This window comes from Lepidothrix coronata, unplaced genomic scaffold (genome assembly GCF_001604755.1).
Source record: "Lepidothrix coronata isolate B3197 unplaced genomic scaffold, Lepidothrix_coronata-1.0 Scaffold4, whole genome shotgun sequence".
Lineage (NCBI taxonomy): Eukaryota > Metazoa > Chordata > Aves > Passeriformes > Pipridae > Lepidothrix > Lepidothrix coronata.
In genome coordinates this window covers 11,138,243-11,152,143 of record NW_016690184.1, presented here as the reverse complement: position 1 = coordinate 11,152,143, position 13,901 = coordinate 11,138,243, and the positions used below count along the sequence as shown (strand labels likewise).

At 37.4% G+C, this 13,901-nt stretch overlaps 1 protein-coding gene across 3 annotated transcripts in view; it reads left to right on the top strand.

Annotated features, from left to right (window-relative positions):
• Nucleotides 1-13,901, top strand: part of MDN1 (midasin AAA ATPase 1) — a 97,293-nt gene that overhangs the window by 10,254 nt on the left and 73,138 nt on the right. For all 3 annotated transcript variants that reach the window (XM_017825703.1, XM_017825712.1, XM_017825719.1), the window contains exons 6-16: nt 1,046-1,258; nt 2,506-2,637; nt 4,093-4,196; nt 7,221-7,335; nt 9,051-9,244; nt 10,297-10,378; nt 11,065-11,160; nt 12,102-12,214; nt 12,793-12,941; nt 13,045-13,105; nt 13,601-13,812. In XM_017825703.1, coding sequence (XP_017681192.1) covers nt 1,046-1,258; nt 2,506-2,637; nt 4,093-4,196; nt 7,221-7,335; nt 9,051-9,244; nt 10,297-10,378; nt 11,065-11,160; nt 12,102-12,214; nt 12,793-12,941; nt 13,045-13,105; nt 13,601-13,812 — 1,471 coding nt within the window. The remainder of the gene's footprint in view (nt 1-1,045; nt 1,259-2,505; nt 2,638-4,092; nt 4,197-7,220; nt 7,336-9,050; nt 9,245-10,296; nt 10,379-11,064; nt 11,161-12,101; nt 12,215-12,792; nt 12,942-13,044; nt 13,106-13,600; nt 13,813-13,901) is intronic.

Here is a 13,901-nt window from a genome sequence, read left to right as displayed (position 1 = left end):
AATTCATTGTAGCAGGGGAAGAAACTGTAGAACTGTTTAAGAAGATTGTTACTCCCATGCCAGTGTCACTGCTGTTGCAGCTGTGCTGAAGCCATGCTATAAACTGGATTACTGAAAGGATACTCTCTGTCTGTGAGGGAGGAAAGAACTTCCCTGAACATCATGCTTTTATTTTTTTAATAGCCACAGATATTGCACTGATCTGGTCTCCAATGTAGTTCCAGTTACGCTAGAGAGGTTCCAGTAACAGCTTAGGAAAGTCTGACAAAGACGTAAGAGCGAACTGTGAGGGGAGGAGGTACTCTTAAAAACTAGCATTGTTACCAGACAAATACATGAAACTATTATCTGAAAAGAAGGTCAGACTTAAATAAAAGACACTTATTTCAGTGTTCTGATCTCTTTCCTCTGTGCCTTTTGGCAGAAAGCCCTGATTTTTGTGCCATATACTGATATATGACTGTAAGAGTCAAAATATTTGGAGACTATCTGTAGCATTGATTAATTACCATTCAATAAACTGCATTAATTTAATTTTTAATAAAATCACTGAATTAACCTTATTTTTTCATTCACTGAGTTTAATGATCTTTTACGTTGGCCTCTGCAGAAACAAGTAAATATTCATATTTATTTGGTTAATATTCGTACTTACATCATCTGAATCTAACTGCTGTTTGATTTGTCCCGAGATTTGGATTCATTCTGATGACTTAATTTCACTTACATTGTGAATTGCATTTGATTGACATGTGTTATGATTGAATGGGTACAATGCCTATACTGACAATTTAGTGTGAAATCCCTTTGGGAACAGATTGTACATATACTTTTTATTAAGTATTTCACCTTTAATAGGTTTTTGATGAAATCTATTTTAATATCTGTCATTAAACACAGCTTTAGACTCCTTTATTTTATATGCAGATCGGCAGACAAAAATTTTTCTAGTTGTCAGACCCACTTTCCTAATTGTTCTGTGTTGTATAACCTATAAGAAAAGTAACAATTTCGATGTATTAACCCAAATTTTATATTTGAACAGGAAAATAACACAAACAGTTTTGTTTTGGTTGAATCTGCCTTCACAAATCTTCAGAACCTTGCTATTGCTGTAGCAAATCAGACTCCTGTTTTATTAGAAGGACCAATAGGATGTGGCAAAACTTCTTTAATTGAATATTTAGCAGCTGTTACAGGAAGAGCAAAACCTCCTCATATTTTGAAAGTTCAGCTTGGAGATCAAACTGATAGTAAGGTAACTGATGAATTTGTTTTATGGTTGAATGATGGGATGTAATTTTTACTTAAATCATGGACTTAATTTTCTGATAAGGTAATGTTTTACTGAAGGACCTCATGGTGCCCAACTCTGTAGTATTGGTCTTACAATTGATGAGAATGAATAAATAAATAAATGTGAAAAAAAGTAATAATTAAGTTTCTATAGGTTTTAAAGTCTTTGCATAATTGTACTATGTTTGTATCATTCAAATTGTTTTATCAGGGTTTTCTTTGTGGAAGAGTTATATTGATTAATTAAAAAAAAATTGATTTACATTGGAAAAAAACATGATTCTAAAATTACTCCAGCTGGTGCCAAAGGTTGTATGAACACTTTCATTTCAGTTTAAGTGACCTAATGTCAGTTTAATCTGATGCCAGTTTTGTAGTAAGGGTAAGATGAAGCAAGATCCCATGATGTTGAGGAGATTTGCACTTAAGTAATAGTGATCTAGCTCTATCTGGAGATATAAAACCAGAGGTGAAGATAATTTCACATTCTTTGGGGGTTTGCATATATAACTTTTGAATTTGATTTGATTTATGTTGTTTGGCTCAATTTATATTTAGTTTTCAAAGGTGGTTAGTGTCTACCAGAAGCGCTATCTGAAGGTTTTCATTGGCATGCATAAGCACTTCACTTGCATGGCACATCTGGTTTCACCATCTTGCAACTGTGTGTTTTCATATACGTGATTCAGACTGCCGTATTAAGAAAAAGTGGTGAAGTTCAGGGTACAAAGTATGTAGTAGTGAAACCATAAACTTAATTATTTAAGCAATGCTTAAAAATGGAACTTACAATTTGAGAGAGAAGCAACACTTGACTGGTTTTTACCTGTGAATATCTTGCTTTACAGTTCCTTTTACTACCTTAGTCACAGACTTTTCAAAAATGTGAGAGAAAGTTCAGTGCAATCCTAGACAGTTTTCTGTTTGTAAGTTATGGTGACACAGCTCATGGATTCACTTCCAGTTACCTAGTTTGTTTTAATTACTATGTTTGTTAGATTATCATACATGTAAAAGGGGGAAACTTTTTTTCATGAGGAAAAAAGGTGTAATGCTGGGCACAGATTTCTAGATGGATTGTTTAGTAATATGAGGGCTAAGTAAGTGTTACTTGCATACCAACTTTGGTCATATTTGTAATTCTTTTCCCCGAGTTTCTTAAGGGATGTCATGAACACGTCTCTCATTTACTGATTGTTTCTGTCGCAGACGCTGCTCGGTATGTATCGTTGTACAGATGTACCAGGGGAGTTTGTCTGGCAGCCTGGAACCTTGACACAAGCTGTTACCAAAGGTCATTGGATACTTTTGGAAGACATTGATTATGCTCCTCTGGATGTGGTAAGTAGGTTTATATTCACTTTAGGGTACTGATCTTAATGCCCATGATAGCAATTTTTGGCAGTCTAATTACCGTGGTTCTGCAACAGCATGCTGAAAATTCTGCCTTCTTCTAAAAGGGGTTAGGAAGAACTAACCTGTCTGTGTTTGTTCACATATTAGCACACCACGTTAAGTTTTGTCATTGTTACAGAGTAGTCATGACCCTGCCACTGATGTGAAATTTCACTCTAAAGATTGGAATTGACATTGATAATGAGCTATGTGTCTATTTAATCATGTTTTGGTATTTGAAAACAAAGGTGGCCCTAAACACAACAGAATATTGTCAGGGGTGGTGCTGCTTTTAAGATCGTTTTAGTGTTTTGTTGTGTGGCTGCTTTTTTGGTTTGTTTTGGGTTTTTTTTGTTTTGTTTTTTTTTCTTACACATTTTTTACCTCTAGCTTGGATGTTAAAAGTGTGTTGTTGCATTAAGCATTATAGGTTTTAACAGATTTCCTGTTTTCAGCTCCAGAACAACTAGTTAGACTGTCATCCTTCCCTTTCAAAAAAATGCCTACTGAAAATGTCATCTGCAAGAATGATGTGCTGTATAGGCCTGCCAGATATTCTGCAGATAGTTGTTAACTTTAACATCTGTTCTGTAAAGCATCCTTTGTGTGACTGAATAACCTGACTGTTTGTTGGGTCCTAGGCTTCTGAAATATAGAAAATCTATAAAAAAGCTAAGTACTGCTTCTGTGTACTAGATGGTTCACTGCCGGGGGTCATGCACTTACTTGCTTCTGTGGATTCTACTCATTGCACTCGCCATAAGCATGCCTTGAGTAATATCCTACATTTATCATATTCTTCCTTTCTTCAGGTCCTCCCTACAGCATCCTGTCTCCTTTCTCTGTATCAAAGTGTCTGTGCTTGCCTCCCTCTGTCCTGAGGGATCATTATGGTTCTGCCTCCCTTTTTTCCTTCCACCACAATATCCAGAAAAGGATAGATTCTTTAAATAGATACCAAACTCTCCTGGGGGTAGCAGGGTATACACTGAAAAATGTTGATGTTTGAGAACGACATCTTCGAGATGCGCAGGTCATCTTTGTTCAGGCACATAAAGAAAATAAGGCTTCTGATGTGGAAGTGTCTAATAATTCATTCGACAATTTGAGAATAGTTTTGATTTGGACTTGCAGTGTAAAGGCTACAATTTCCATTCTCTTATAATTTAATCTGAATTCAGGAGAAAGAAGATAGTTAAACTTTACACCTGTGACTTCCACTGCCGATTAAAATGGCTCTGCAATTCCTGTTAGCATCACTTGGAAAAGCAATCTGCAGGAACAGCAGTTGCTGACAATGTAATGGTGGAATTGCTCCAACATCCCAAATGTGAAATGAGTGTGGATGGTTGTGCTGTCTGTTACAGTTTCACAAAGAAAAATGTCATCTTTCACCCCTAGATCTCTGTGCTGATTCCTCTTTTGGAGAAGAGAGAGTTACTGATTCCTGGTCGTGGTGACTGTTTAAAAGTAGCATCAGGATTCCAGTTTTTTGCAACCAGGAGGTAGGTTTGTGAACTTAAATGAGATTGAAAGCATGAATATCCTATTTTTAAGTCCAAGGTACTTTTAAGTGCAAGGTGCTTTTTTGGTACTTTTAGCAATTTCTACTTAACAAGCGATAGAAGCCATAGAAACTGTGAAATGTTTTTTTCGCTTATAAGCAGCCTTATGTTACTACTGGTTGAATCCATTACCTCAGCCTTGTTGAGAACCTCGCTGCAGGGGAACCTTACGAAACCAACCTCTCACCAAAACAAAATACTACTCTGGAATTACTGTGTGAAGAAGGTTTATTATTGATATTTATGAGAGTCTTGTGTCAATATAGGTGTTTGTAATGTGTTCTAACCAGAAAAAGATTTAAGGTACTCTCCCTGATTGTTTCACTGTAGTAGTGGCTCATGCCTCAGATGTCAAAAACACTTCTTGTATGTTAAGACTTAATATTGTATCGGGATTAAAGGTTAGGAGGTCTATATGGGGAATGGTAGTTACATGGTTTTCAAATGTTTTGTAGTTTATTTTAAAGCCTTTCGCAAATTTTCATGCTTTTATCTTCCATATATTTGGTTTTTTCTTTTGATTTATCTGATCTGTTTTTTTCTGGAATCAAGTCTTTTGTATTCGACTCTTTTGGTTGCCTAATCTCCTAAGATTTTTTTCTTCTTAATACTTGATTGTCATGGTTTAACCCCAGCCAGCAACTAAGCACCACAAAGCCTGATGGCTCACTCCCCCAGAGCAGGATGGGGGAGAGAATTGGAAGAGTAAGAATGAGAAAACTCATGGGGTGGGATAAAGACAGTTTAATAGGTAAAGTAAAAGTTACTCACACAAGCAAAGCAAAACAAGGAATTTGTTCACCACTTCCCGTTGGCAGGCAGCTGTTCAGCTGTCTCCAGGGAAGCAGGGCTCCATCATGCATGACTTGAGAAGACAAACACCCTCACTCTGAATATCACCACCCTTCCTTCTTCCCCCAGCTTTATATACTAAGCATGATGGGAATATCCCTTTGGTCAGTTGGGATCAGCTGTCCCAGCTGTGTCCCTTCCAACTCCCTGTGTACCCCCAGCCTCCTCCCTGGTGGGGCAGTATGAGAAGCAGAAAAGGCCTTGATGCTGTGTAAGCACTGCTCAGCAAAAACTAAGACATCTCTGTGTTATTGACACTGTTTTGGTCACAAATGCAAAACACAGTCCCCTACCAGCTACTATGAAGAAAATTAACCCTGTATAACCAGCACATGGTGAATGGTTTGTATAGTAGGAAATTACAGTTTGCATTGGGCTAACTAGAGTAGATACAATAAATCTATTACTGTTTGTAGATGGGGAATATTATTTAAAAATAAAAGACAAACACAATAAAGTGAATAAATAGATAAAACCACCCAAACAACAACACCAGAAAACAAAAACCAAACCACAACCCCAAATCTAACGCTTTTGCATGTGCGAGGCTACTTCCACAGTGGGTATAAACACATGGCTGAATAGCTATTTCTGCAGTGAAAAATAGAAAGAAACTGATGATAAAAAGGACTGAGTGAAGACTGAGGAAAAGTAATAGGGCAAGGATGGGAGGTATAGTGGGTGGATGGGAGGTAGTGGGACCCTGACTGGATATCAGGTACCCACTAAAGCTGCTCTCTCACTCCCCTCTGCAACTGGACAGAGGAGAGGAAGAAAAAAAAAAACAGCGAAGGATTCATGAGTTAAGAGCTGGGAGAGGTCACTTACCGATAACCTTCATGGGCAAAACAGACTCAAAATGAGGATGTTACTTAAATTTATTACAAACAGGATCAGAGCAAAAGAGTGAGAAGTAAAATAATCTTACAAACACCTTCCCCCCATCCCTCCTTCCTTCCGTGTTCTCCCTCCTCCCCCCCAGCGGTGCATGGGTACTGGGAATGGGGGTTATTGTCAGTTGTTGTTTCTGCCGCTCCCCAGGGAGAGGAATCCCTCCCCTGCCCCTGTGGGGTCCCTCCCATGGGAGACAGCCCTCCACGAACCTCTCTGGCATGAGTCCATCCCACAGGCAACAGTTCTTCATGAAACTGCTGTCCCGTGGGTCACTTCTCCATGGGGTGCAGTCCTTCACAAATGAGCTGTACCAGTGTGGGTCCCCCACAGGGGCCACAAGTCCTACCTGGGAAAAACCTGCTCCAGCGTGGGCTCCTTTCTCCATGGGCTGCAGGTCTCTGGCAGGACCCTGCTCCATCCTGGGCCTCCCACGTGGTCACAACCTCCTTCATGCATCCACCTACTCCAGCATGGGCTTCTCTGTGGGCTGCAGGGGCGCAGCTGGTCCACCATGGTCTGCACCACGGGCTGCAGGGGCCTCAGCTCCAATGTCTGGAGCACCTCCTGCTGCTCCTTCTGCACTGACCTTGGTGTCTGCATTGTTGTTCCCATGTTCTCACTCCGTTCTTCCCTGGTGGGCATTTTCACTGTGTGACAGCCTTCTGTTCTTAAATATGTTATCACGGAGGCGTTACTATCACTCCTAATTGGCTTGGCCTTGGCCAGTGGCAGGAAGCCCGTCCTGGAGCCGGCTGGCATTGGCTCCACCAGACAGGGGAAGCTTCTAGCAGCTTCTAACAGAAGCCACCCCTGTAGGCCCCTGGCTACCAAAACCTAGCCACAGAAACCCACTACAGGAGGGGACAAGAGTGCTTTTCCTACATCTCTGCAATGGATCACGGGTCCTTTAAGATATTTCCCAGGCCACTTCTGTTAGGCTTCTCTCTGCACAAAGGATTCTATATATTGCTTCTGATAGACTTAATTACTGTCAGTTGTCTTTCTGAAAGTATCTCTAAGGAGATCATGCACTACAGGGAGAAAAACACTGTGATAAAAGAACAGACAATTTGAAAAGCATGGATAGGCAAGGTAGGGTATGTGACAGTACAGTGACAGACAGTGTCATCTATGCATGCCCATTATGCTGTAGCAGCAATATGTAACATTTTTTGATGTAAAGGAGTGCATTGAAAATATGCTGTGTTTCTTCATTAGGATATTCAGTTGTGGTGGAGGTTGGTACAGGCAGCAAAGCAGCCATGCTGCTCTTTTGGACAAATATTGGACAAAAATACATCTGGATAACATGAGCAAAGGAGAACTTAAGGAGGTATGGTGTATGTTGTTCTACTGTGGCATGTGAATAATAGTTTCAATTAAGGGTAATAAATGTTTTTCAGCAGTATTTTCAAGTTCCACAATATGCCGTCATAATTTCAGCTTTGTGCTGTCAATTTTGAAGTAAATGGACGGTTTGTCAGGAAAATTTGAAACGAATTGAGCAGAAATTCCTGGAACTTGCTCTGACTAACACAGTTCTTCTTTGTATGGCTCTAAGAATCACGTTACTTTGCCACTTATTAGCCCAGAGAGATTTAAAAGCAGAGAGAAAAAGAAAAATTGATCTTAATCTAATTTTGAGATCTAAGCTTTGAGTTGGAAAATAGTTGGTCAGTTATCAATTAAAAATAACTGCTTGACATCTTCTGTTAGCATCTCTGGGAAATGTTTGCTTTGTTTAGTTCTTTTGAAAATGAAAGGACCCTAGGACTCATATGAAAATAAAATTCTCTGGAGATTCTCCTTGTGATACAGAGCTCAGAATAGGATCTGATTTTGTAAGAACCTTGCCTAAGGGAAAAGGGGGTGAACAGTCTCTACCAAAAGAATTGAGGAGAAAGTGCTGCATTTTCTAGAATGAAGAAGATAGTTTTCTAGGAGAATTTATTCACTCCTTTGGATTTATTCAGCAACCAGCACAGTTATAGGTGACCTTAAATATCTGTGTGTTTTTCCTTTTTTGTCATTTGTCAGCTAATTGTTAGGAATGGGGCAAGAACAGCATTTATTTGATACTTGTAGATTTTGTTGGAGGGGAAGCACGTAGATGCATGGGGAGACCTCTGCAGATGGTTTCATGGAGATGTGCACACTTGTGTGCTATAGCTAGAAAAAGATTCATGCGGGAAGCTCAGAGTTGTAATATTTAAAAATGGCTATCTGGCCAAACTTGATGCCAAAGATGACCTTCAGAAAGGACCAATATTAAAGTAAAGCTTGGCTATCAAAACCTCAGGAAAAAAGGAGGCTTCAGTGCTAAATGTCTCACTTAGCGCTATGTTCTTCTTGTTCTTTTTTTGTAACTTCGTAGCTTAAGTCACAAAAACACATAAATTAAACAGTGTAAGATTCCCTAGTAGTAATAGAAGAGACAAGGTTAGAGAATACCCACTCACTTGTCTTGAAAACAGACACATGTTCTTCTTAATCTTAAAATCAGTCTGGCAGGGTAGGACCAGTTTTCCTGGCCTGTGCCTGTGAAAAGTAATTTTGGCAAGCAATATTTTGTTTGGCAAGCTTTAGCAGAGAGAACTGAAAGAAAATTACAGAAGAAAAATGAGCCCCTTAATATGTCTTTGTTAGCGTAGCGAATAGACAACATGAATGCTCAAATAAATTCAGTTATAAAGAAGGACAAGAGATATGAACTTCTATTATCAGTTGTAGAGTTGTATGATCATGATTTGGATTTGATAGGGTTGAATACCTTTTGTTTTTCCTGTTGGCATTTATGCAAATGTATTAAATGAATTTGATTAGAGTTGAGTTGGCAAAATTAATTTTTGGTATCAAAGTCAATATCAAACAAGCCGTAATAATTTCTGTTTTCTTCAGATGAGAGATTGCAAGAGAGCAGTTTTGTGTAGTTTCCTAGCTTAGGTATCTATTGAAAGCATCTCCTAGTAGAACTTGGGGGGCTAGTGGTTTCTTTCAAGTGCTAATGGTTATTTTTTTTGTTGTTGTTGGTTTTGTTTCTTCTTTTAGATCCTTCAAAGGAGATATCCCAACCTTGCTCTTGTAACAGATCACTTGCTGGACATTTACGTTGACCTTACAGGAGACAAGTATCAGGCATCAGAAAACAGTGCTTATGGCTCCAGTCACATACCAGAAGATTCATCAGAATCGAGATCAGAACATAAGAAACATAATCTGGAAGGACGAGAACTATCTCTAAGGTTATCTTTTCTTTTATGTTTATTAGAAATCAGTTAACTACAGAGATAGAAAGGTTCATTTTTTGTTATTTTTTTAAATTTTTTTAAATATAATGATAAAAGATTGAAAAACTGGAATTTCGTAAAAACTGGAGAAATAAATTTTTAATTTTAAAATAACTATTAATGTGTCTTTTAAAGAAACTCAGTCTGGATTATTTAAACTTCCTATTTGTGGTACTTACACTTTTTCCTCAAAAAAAAAGGTAGGTTTTGTTATATGCAGTGCTCAGTAGGTATCAAGCCATATGAATTAAATCTTAATTCATTTTAACACAAGGTATCAGTACTAGTTAAGAATTGAAATGTGCTGTGTAATGTTCTCACAGGAGCTAGAAGATAACGTTTTCAGCAACTGAATATATTTCCCTGTCTAGATTATTTCATATTGAACACTCACAGCATTCTAACTTACAGATGACTGAAAATAACCAGATTTGTAGTGTACTGTTAATTTCAGAATTTTTACCATGAAATGTAGCTTGATGCTCAATTATTTCTTCCTCTCATACCAAATGTCAGTTCTACTCATGTAGAATTTCTGTAACCAGTAGTGCTTTGTGAATTAGTCAGTAAATACTGGATACCTATTATTTTTGTGGAGCATAAGAATGTCAGTAATTTTAAAACATTTATTTTTCTAGAATTACGTTGTTTCCTTTTCTTGTCTTTCAGAAGATTTTGCTGTTCATAAGGAATCTGTATTTTGAAAAAATAGGGTTTTATACCTTTCTGTATTTTTAATACCTTTTAGTCTCATAGTTACTTTATGGTTTAATTGAATGTGTGTTATCTATTTCTAAGAAATGTGTCTGAAAGCAAAACTGTTGGTCTTTATGTGTTCAGCTACTGCTCAGAATTATTATCCAATTTTGTGTCTTCCTGTGTACAACTTGCACAACAACTACATGTACAACTGCCAGAAGATGATGTAGTGACCTAAGCTGAACATGAAAGAAGGTGCTATGTGTTTTGGCTTGTTTGTACTAAATCTTTGTGGTTTTTCTTTTTAGAGACCTCCTGAATTGGTGCAGCAGGATTGCTTACAACTTCGACAGTAATTCTTCAACCACAGCAGTGAATATTTTTCAGGAGGTGCGGTAAGATTTCATCCAGAAATCGCTTACCCAAGTTCTAGCATTGTCTCACAAAATATTCTATTTGGGAATGTGAGGTGGGAATTTACATTTAGTTTTGTTTGAAGCAATTGGATTATAGTTGGAATGTTTGTGATCTGTCTAATCAGAGGCTTTCATTGCTACTAGGAAGGTTGTTTGCAGTAATGTGCTGAAAGATTTACTGCTGCCATACAAACAGCATACTACAAAATAATTTCAGCTGATATGAGCTGGGATTGCATATGAACAAGAGTAAAGGTTTTAAGTTCTTTCCTTTTTATTGTAACATGAAGCTTCTTTTCTACTTTCCTATGCATCATTTTACATTCTAGGTTGGGAATTCTTCAGTGTGCATCAGTCAGAGGCAGTTTTGAGATGTGAGATCTTACAGTGTTGCTTCTTTATGCATTTTGGTCCATTCATCTAAAAATAGCTTCTGGGCATTGAAAGGTTTTTACTTTTGGTAGAAACCCACTATATTACAGAGTTTAGAAGTTCTCATTACACCCTCTGGAACTCCATTGTTTGACTCTATATATGGACTGTGAAATAATTTTACTTACCATGGCTGTATTGGATTTGGGCTCATTTAGATTAAAATGGTGCTTGTGAGATCAAGTCATACAAAACTAGTGTTGAACAAGTTGTTTTTTCTCTTGACAGGCATTGGACTGTTTCACAGCTATGCTGTCCAACCAAGGGAGCAGACAGAAAATGGCAAAAGTTATTGGAAGTAAACTAAACATTTCCAAAAAAAAGGTATGTTGAGCTATAATTAGCATGATGTTTATTGCTAGTATTCTATAGCTTGCAATTTTTCTACTGTTTTATTTATATGTATTACACTATTTTTTCTTAAAAATTATACCCACCTCTCTGTCACAAACACCATTTTTGCTCTCTCTTCTATCTCAGGATCTATTTTTCTCGTGTTTTATATTCCGCTGCCTTTTTTTTTTCCTGTAAAAATTCCAGTGAACCTGTTTCAGAGCAAATGGGCTCATCCTGCAAAAGAAGGATTACACAGCTGGAACAACACAGCTGCCTAAGAACATGATACTGCTGGATGCACTGAGTAGTGAAGAAAGTGTTTGTTCTTGGGTGGTTTTATGTGAGCATTAATCACTTAAACAAAGAGATCAGAGAGAAACTGATCTTTACTGCTACTTGTTTTTAATCATTGATTACAAAATCAAGTACCTCTCTGGAGCCTAGTAATGCTCTATAAATGGCAGAATTAAACTAAATAATTTCTTAGTCAACTATTTCTGAGTATAGAAATTTGTGAAGAAAATCCCTTCTTTGTTACTTTAAGATGACAGATCGATCCCTGAAACTTCCATGTTTGTCCTTCTTTGCATGCAAATGGCAAAATATCCTTTTTTTTACCCAAAGGGCTTTTTTGAGGGAGGTTTTTTGTTTATTGTTAAAATAACTGTTCAAGTTCATGTAGTTGAACTACCATGGAAGTAGATGAAGTGTAGAAATACAGTGGCATAGACCTGTTACCAAGTTATTTAGTTGAAAATTGTTTGTACAGATAAAAACACTTCTGAGGTCCTTCAGTGCTTTTGGTGATGAGTGTGTAAAACCTGCAAAATATAGAATCTTACCATGAAGAATTAGCTTGCTGCAGAGTGGCTGTTTTTAGTGTGATGTAATCAATATGCATATTGGAAATGTTGATTCTTTTTTCACAGGTAGAGTTCTTTTGTGAACTCTATAAACCAGAAATTTTAATACGGGAACAAGAAGTCTCTGTCGGAAGAGTGCGTCTCATAAAGAAACAAACACAGGCTCTCACTGTACAGAGGTAGAGTATCTTGTAGTTTCCATGTAAATTGAAATATTTTGTGGCGGAATAGAATAGACTGCAAGTCACAGGGTTAAGAAAAATGCAAACGGGATATTTTCACTTTAATGGAAGGAATGTGAGAGTTCTTTCTCTTGTGATCTGAATTTTACCTTGTTTTTCATTAAGCTTGTGTGCATCATACTTCTGGCAGCCAAAGCATGAAGATTGTCAGCTTCTTTGAACTAGAGTGTCTTCAAAGCAGTGCGGACCACAGCTGTTACAAGAAAATTTTGACGAATCTGTCTTTATAAAGGGAGAGTTTTGTAGTATGTGTCGCTAACTCTGTTTTCTAGGAAGTTCTTTGGGAATCCTGAATTTCTAGGTTGTATCTTGAAAAAAATGTGTATCTTAAAAGGGTACCTTGGAACTATTTTTTTCAGACCTGTAATAATAATAATAATAATAATAATAATAATAATAATAATAATAATAATAAAAAAGAATCCCAAATTCAACCACAACACAGAAGAAATAATAAACCTAAAATTACCTCCGTGATAGATCTTAGTTTTGAATTGCTTCCTTTGTTTTTTCAGAGCAAAACAAACCTTTGCTGCCACACGGCCATCCGCAGTATTGATTGAACAGCTTGCAGTGTGTGTTGTCAAAGGAGAGCCAGTGCTTTTGGTTGGTGAAACAGGAACTGGCAAAACCTCAACTGTTCAGTACCTTGCTCATATTACAGGTAAATAAAGTGGTAAGACTTTAACTTACATGAAGATAATTTAAAAAAAACCAACAAATGAATAAACCCACAAGCTGATGGTGCTTTCTATTTCTGTTTCAAGGACACCGTTTGAGGGTTATCAACATGAACCAGCAAAGTGACACAGCAGATCTATTAGGGGGGTGAGTTACTGAACACTGTTTTGTCTGTTCTGCATAACAAATTGGCAGTATTTATTTCATAGTAATATAAATGTCTTAATAAACATGTTTGCATTGAGAAACCTTGTAGTCCTTGCTGAAGAACAGAGCAATTTCACTAAATTGTGTGCACAGCTGTATGTGATGAAGTCATTTAAAAGCACAACCCAATGTTTCTTAAAAAATGGCAAAGCTGTTCGATATAAAAGTGATGTAATATTCACTGGACATAGTGGTTGGTAGTATTAAAAATATTTTAATTATCAGGGTGGTCCTGCCTTTATAAAATCACCTCATGAGGTGCATTTAAATATGTACAGTTTTACTTTTTCATTAGTTGAGTAAAAAACTTCGGAAACCAGGGTTCATTCATGCACAATGTTGTTGTTTCAGTAACTGGTTTTGGGGTGGTTTTCTGTTTTTGATTGACAGATTCCTGTGTCGTAAATAGGTAAATACTCTTTTGCTTCTCTTCAGTTACAAGCCTGTGGATAACAAGCTGATCTGGCTGCCTCTGCGAGAGTCTTTTGAGGAACTCTTCTCTCAGACATTCTCTAAGAAGAAAAATCAAACGTTCTTGGGACACATTCAGACTTGCTACAGGCAGAAACGCTGGCATGATCTGCTAAAACTAATGCAGCATATTCATAAATCTGCTATTAATAAGGAAGTAAAAGAAAATGCATCTGGTGAGAATTGAGACTGATCAAACACACATTAGCACTGAACCATTGCAGAGTAGATAAATCTGGTGATTTCTTTTGGCCTTTAAATTTGT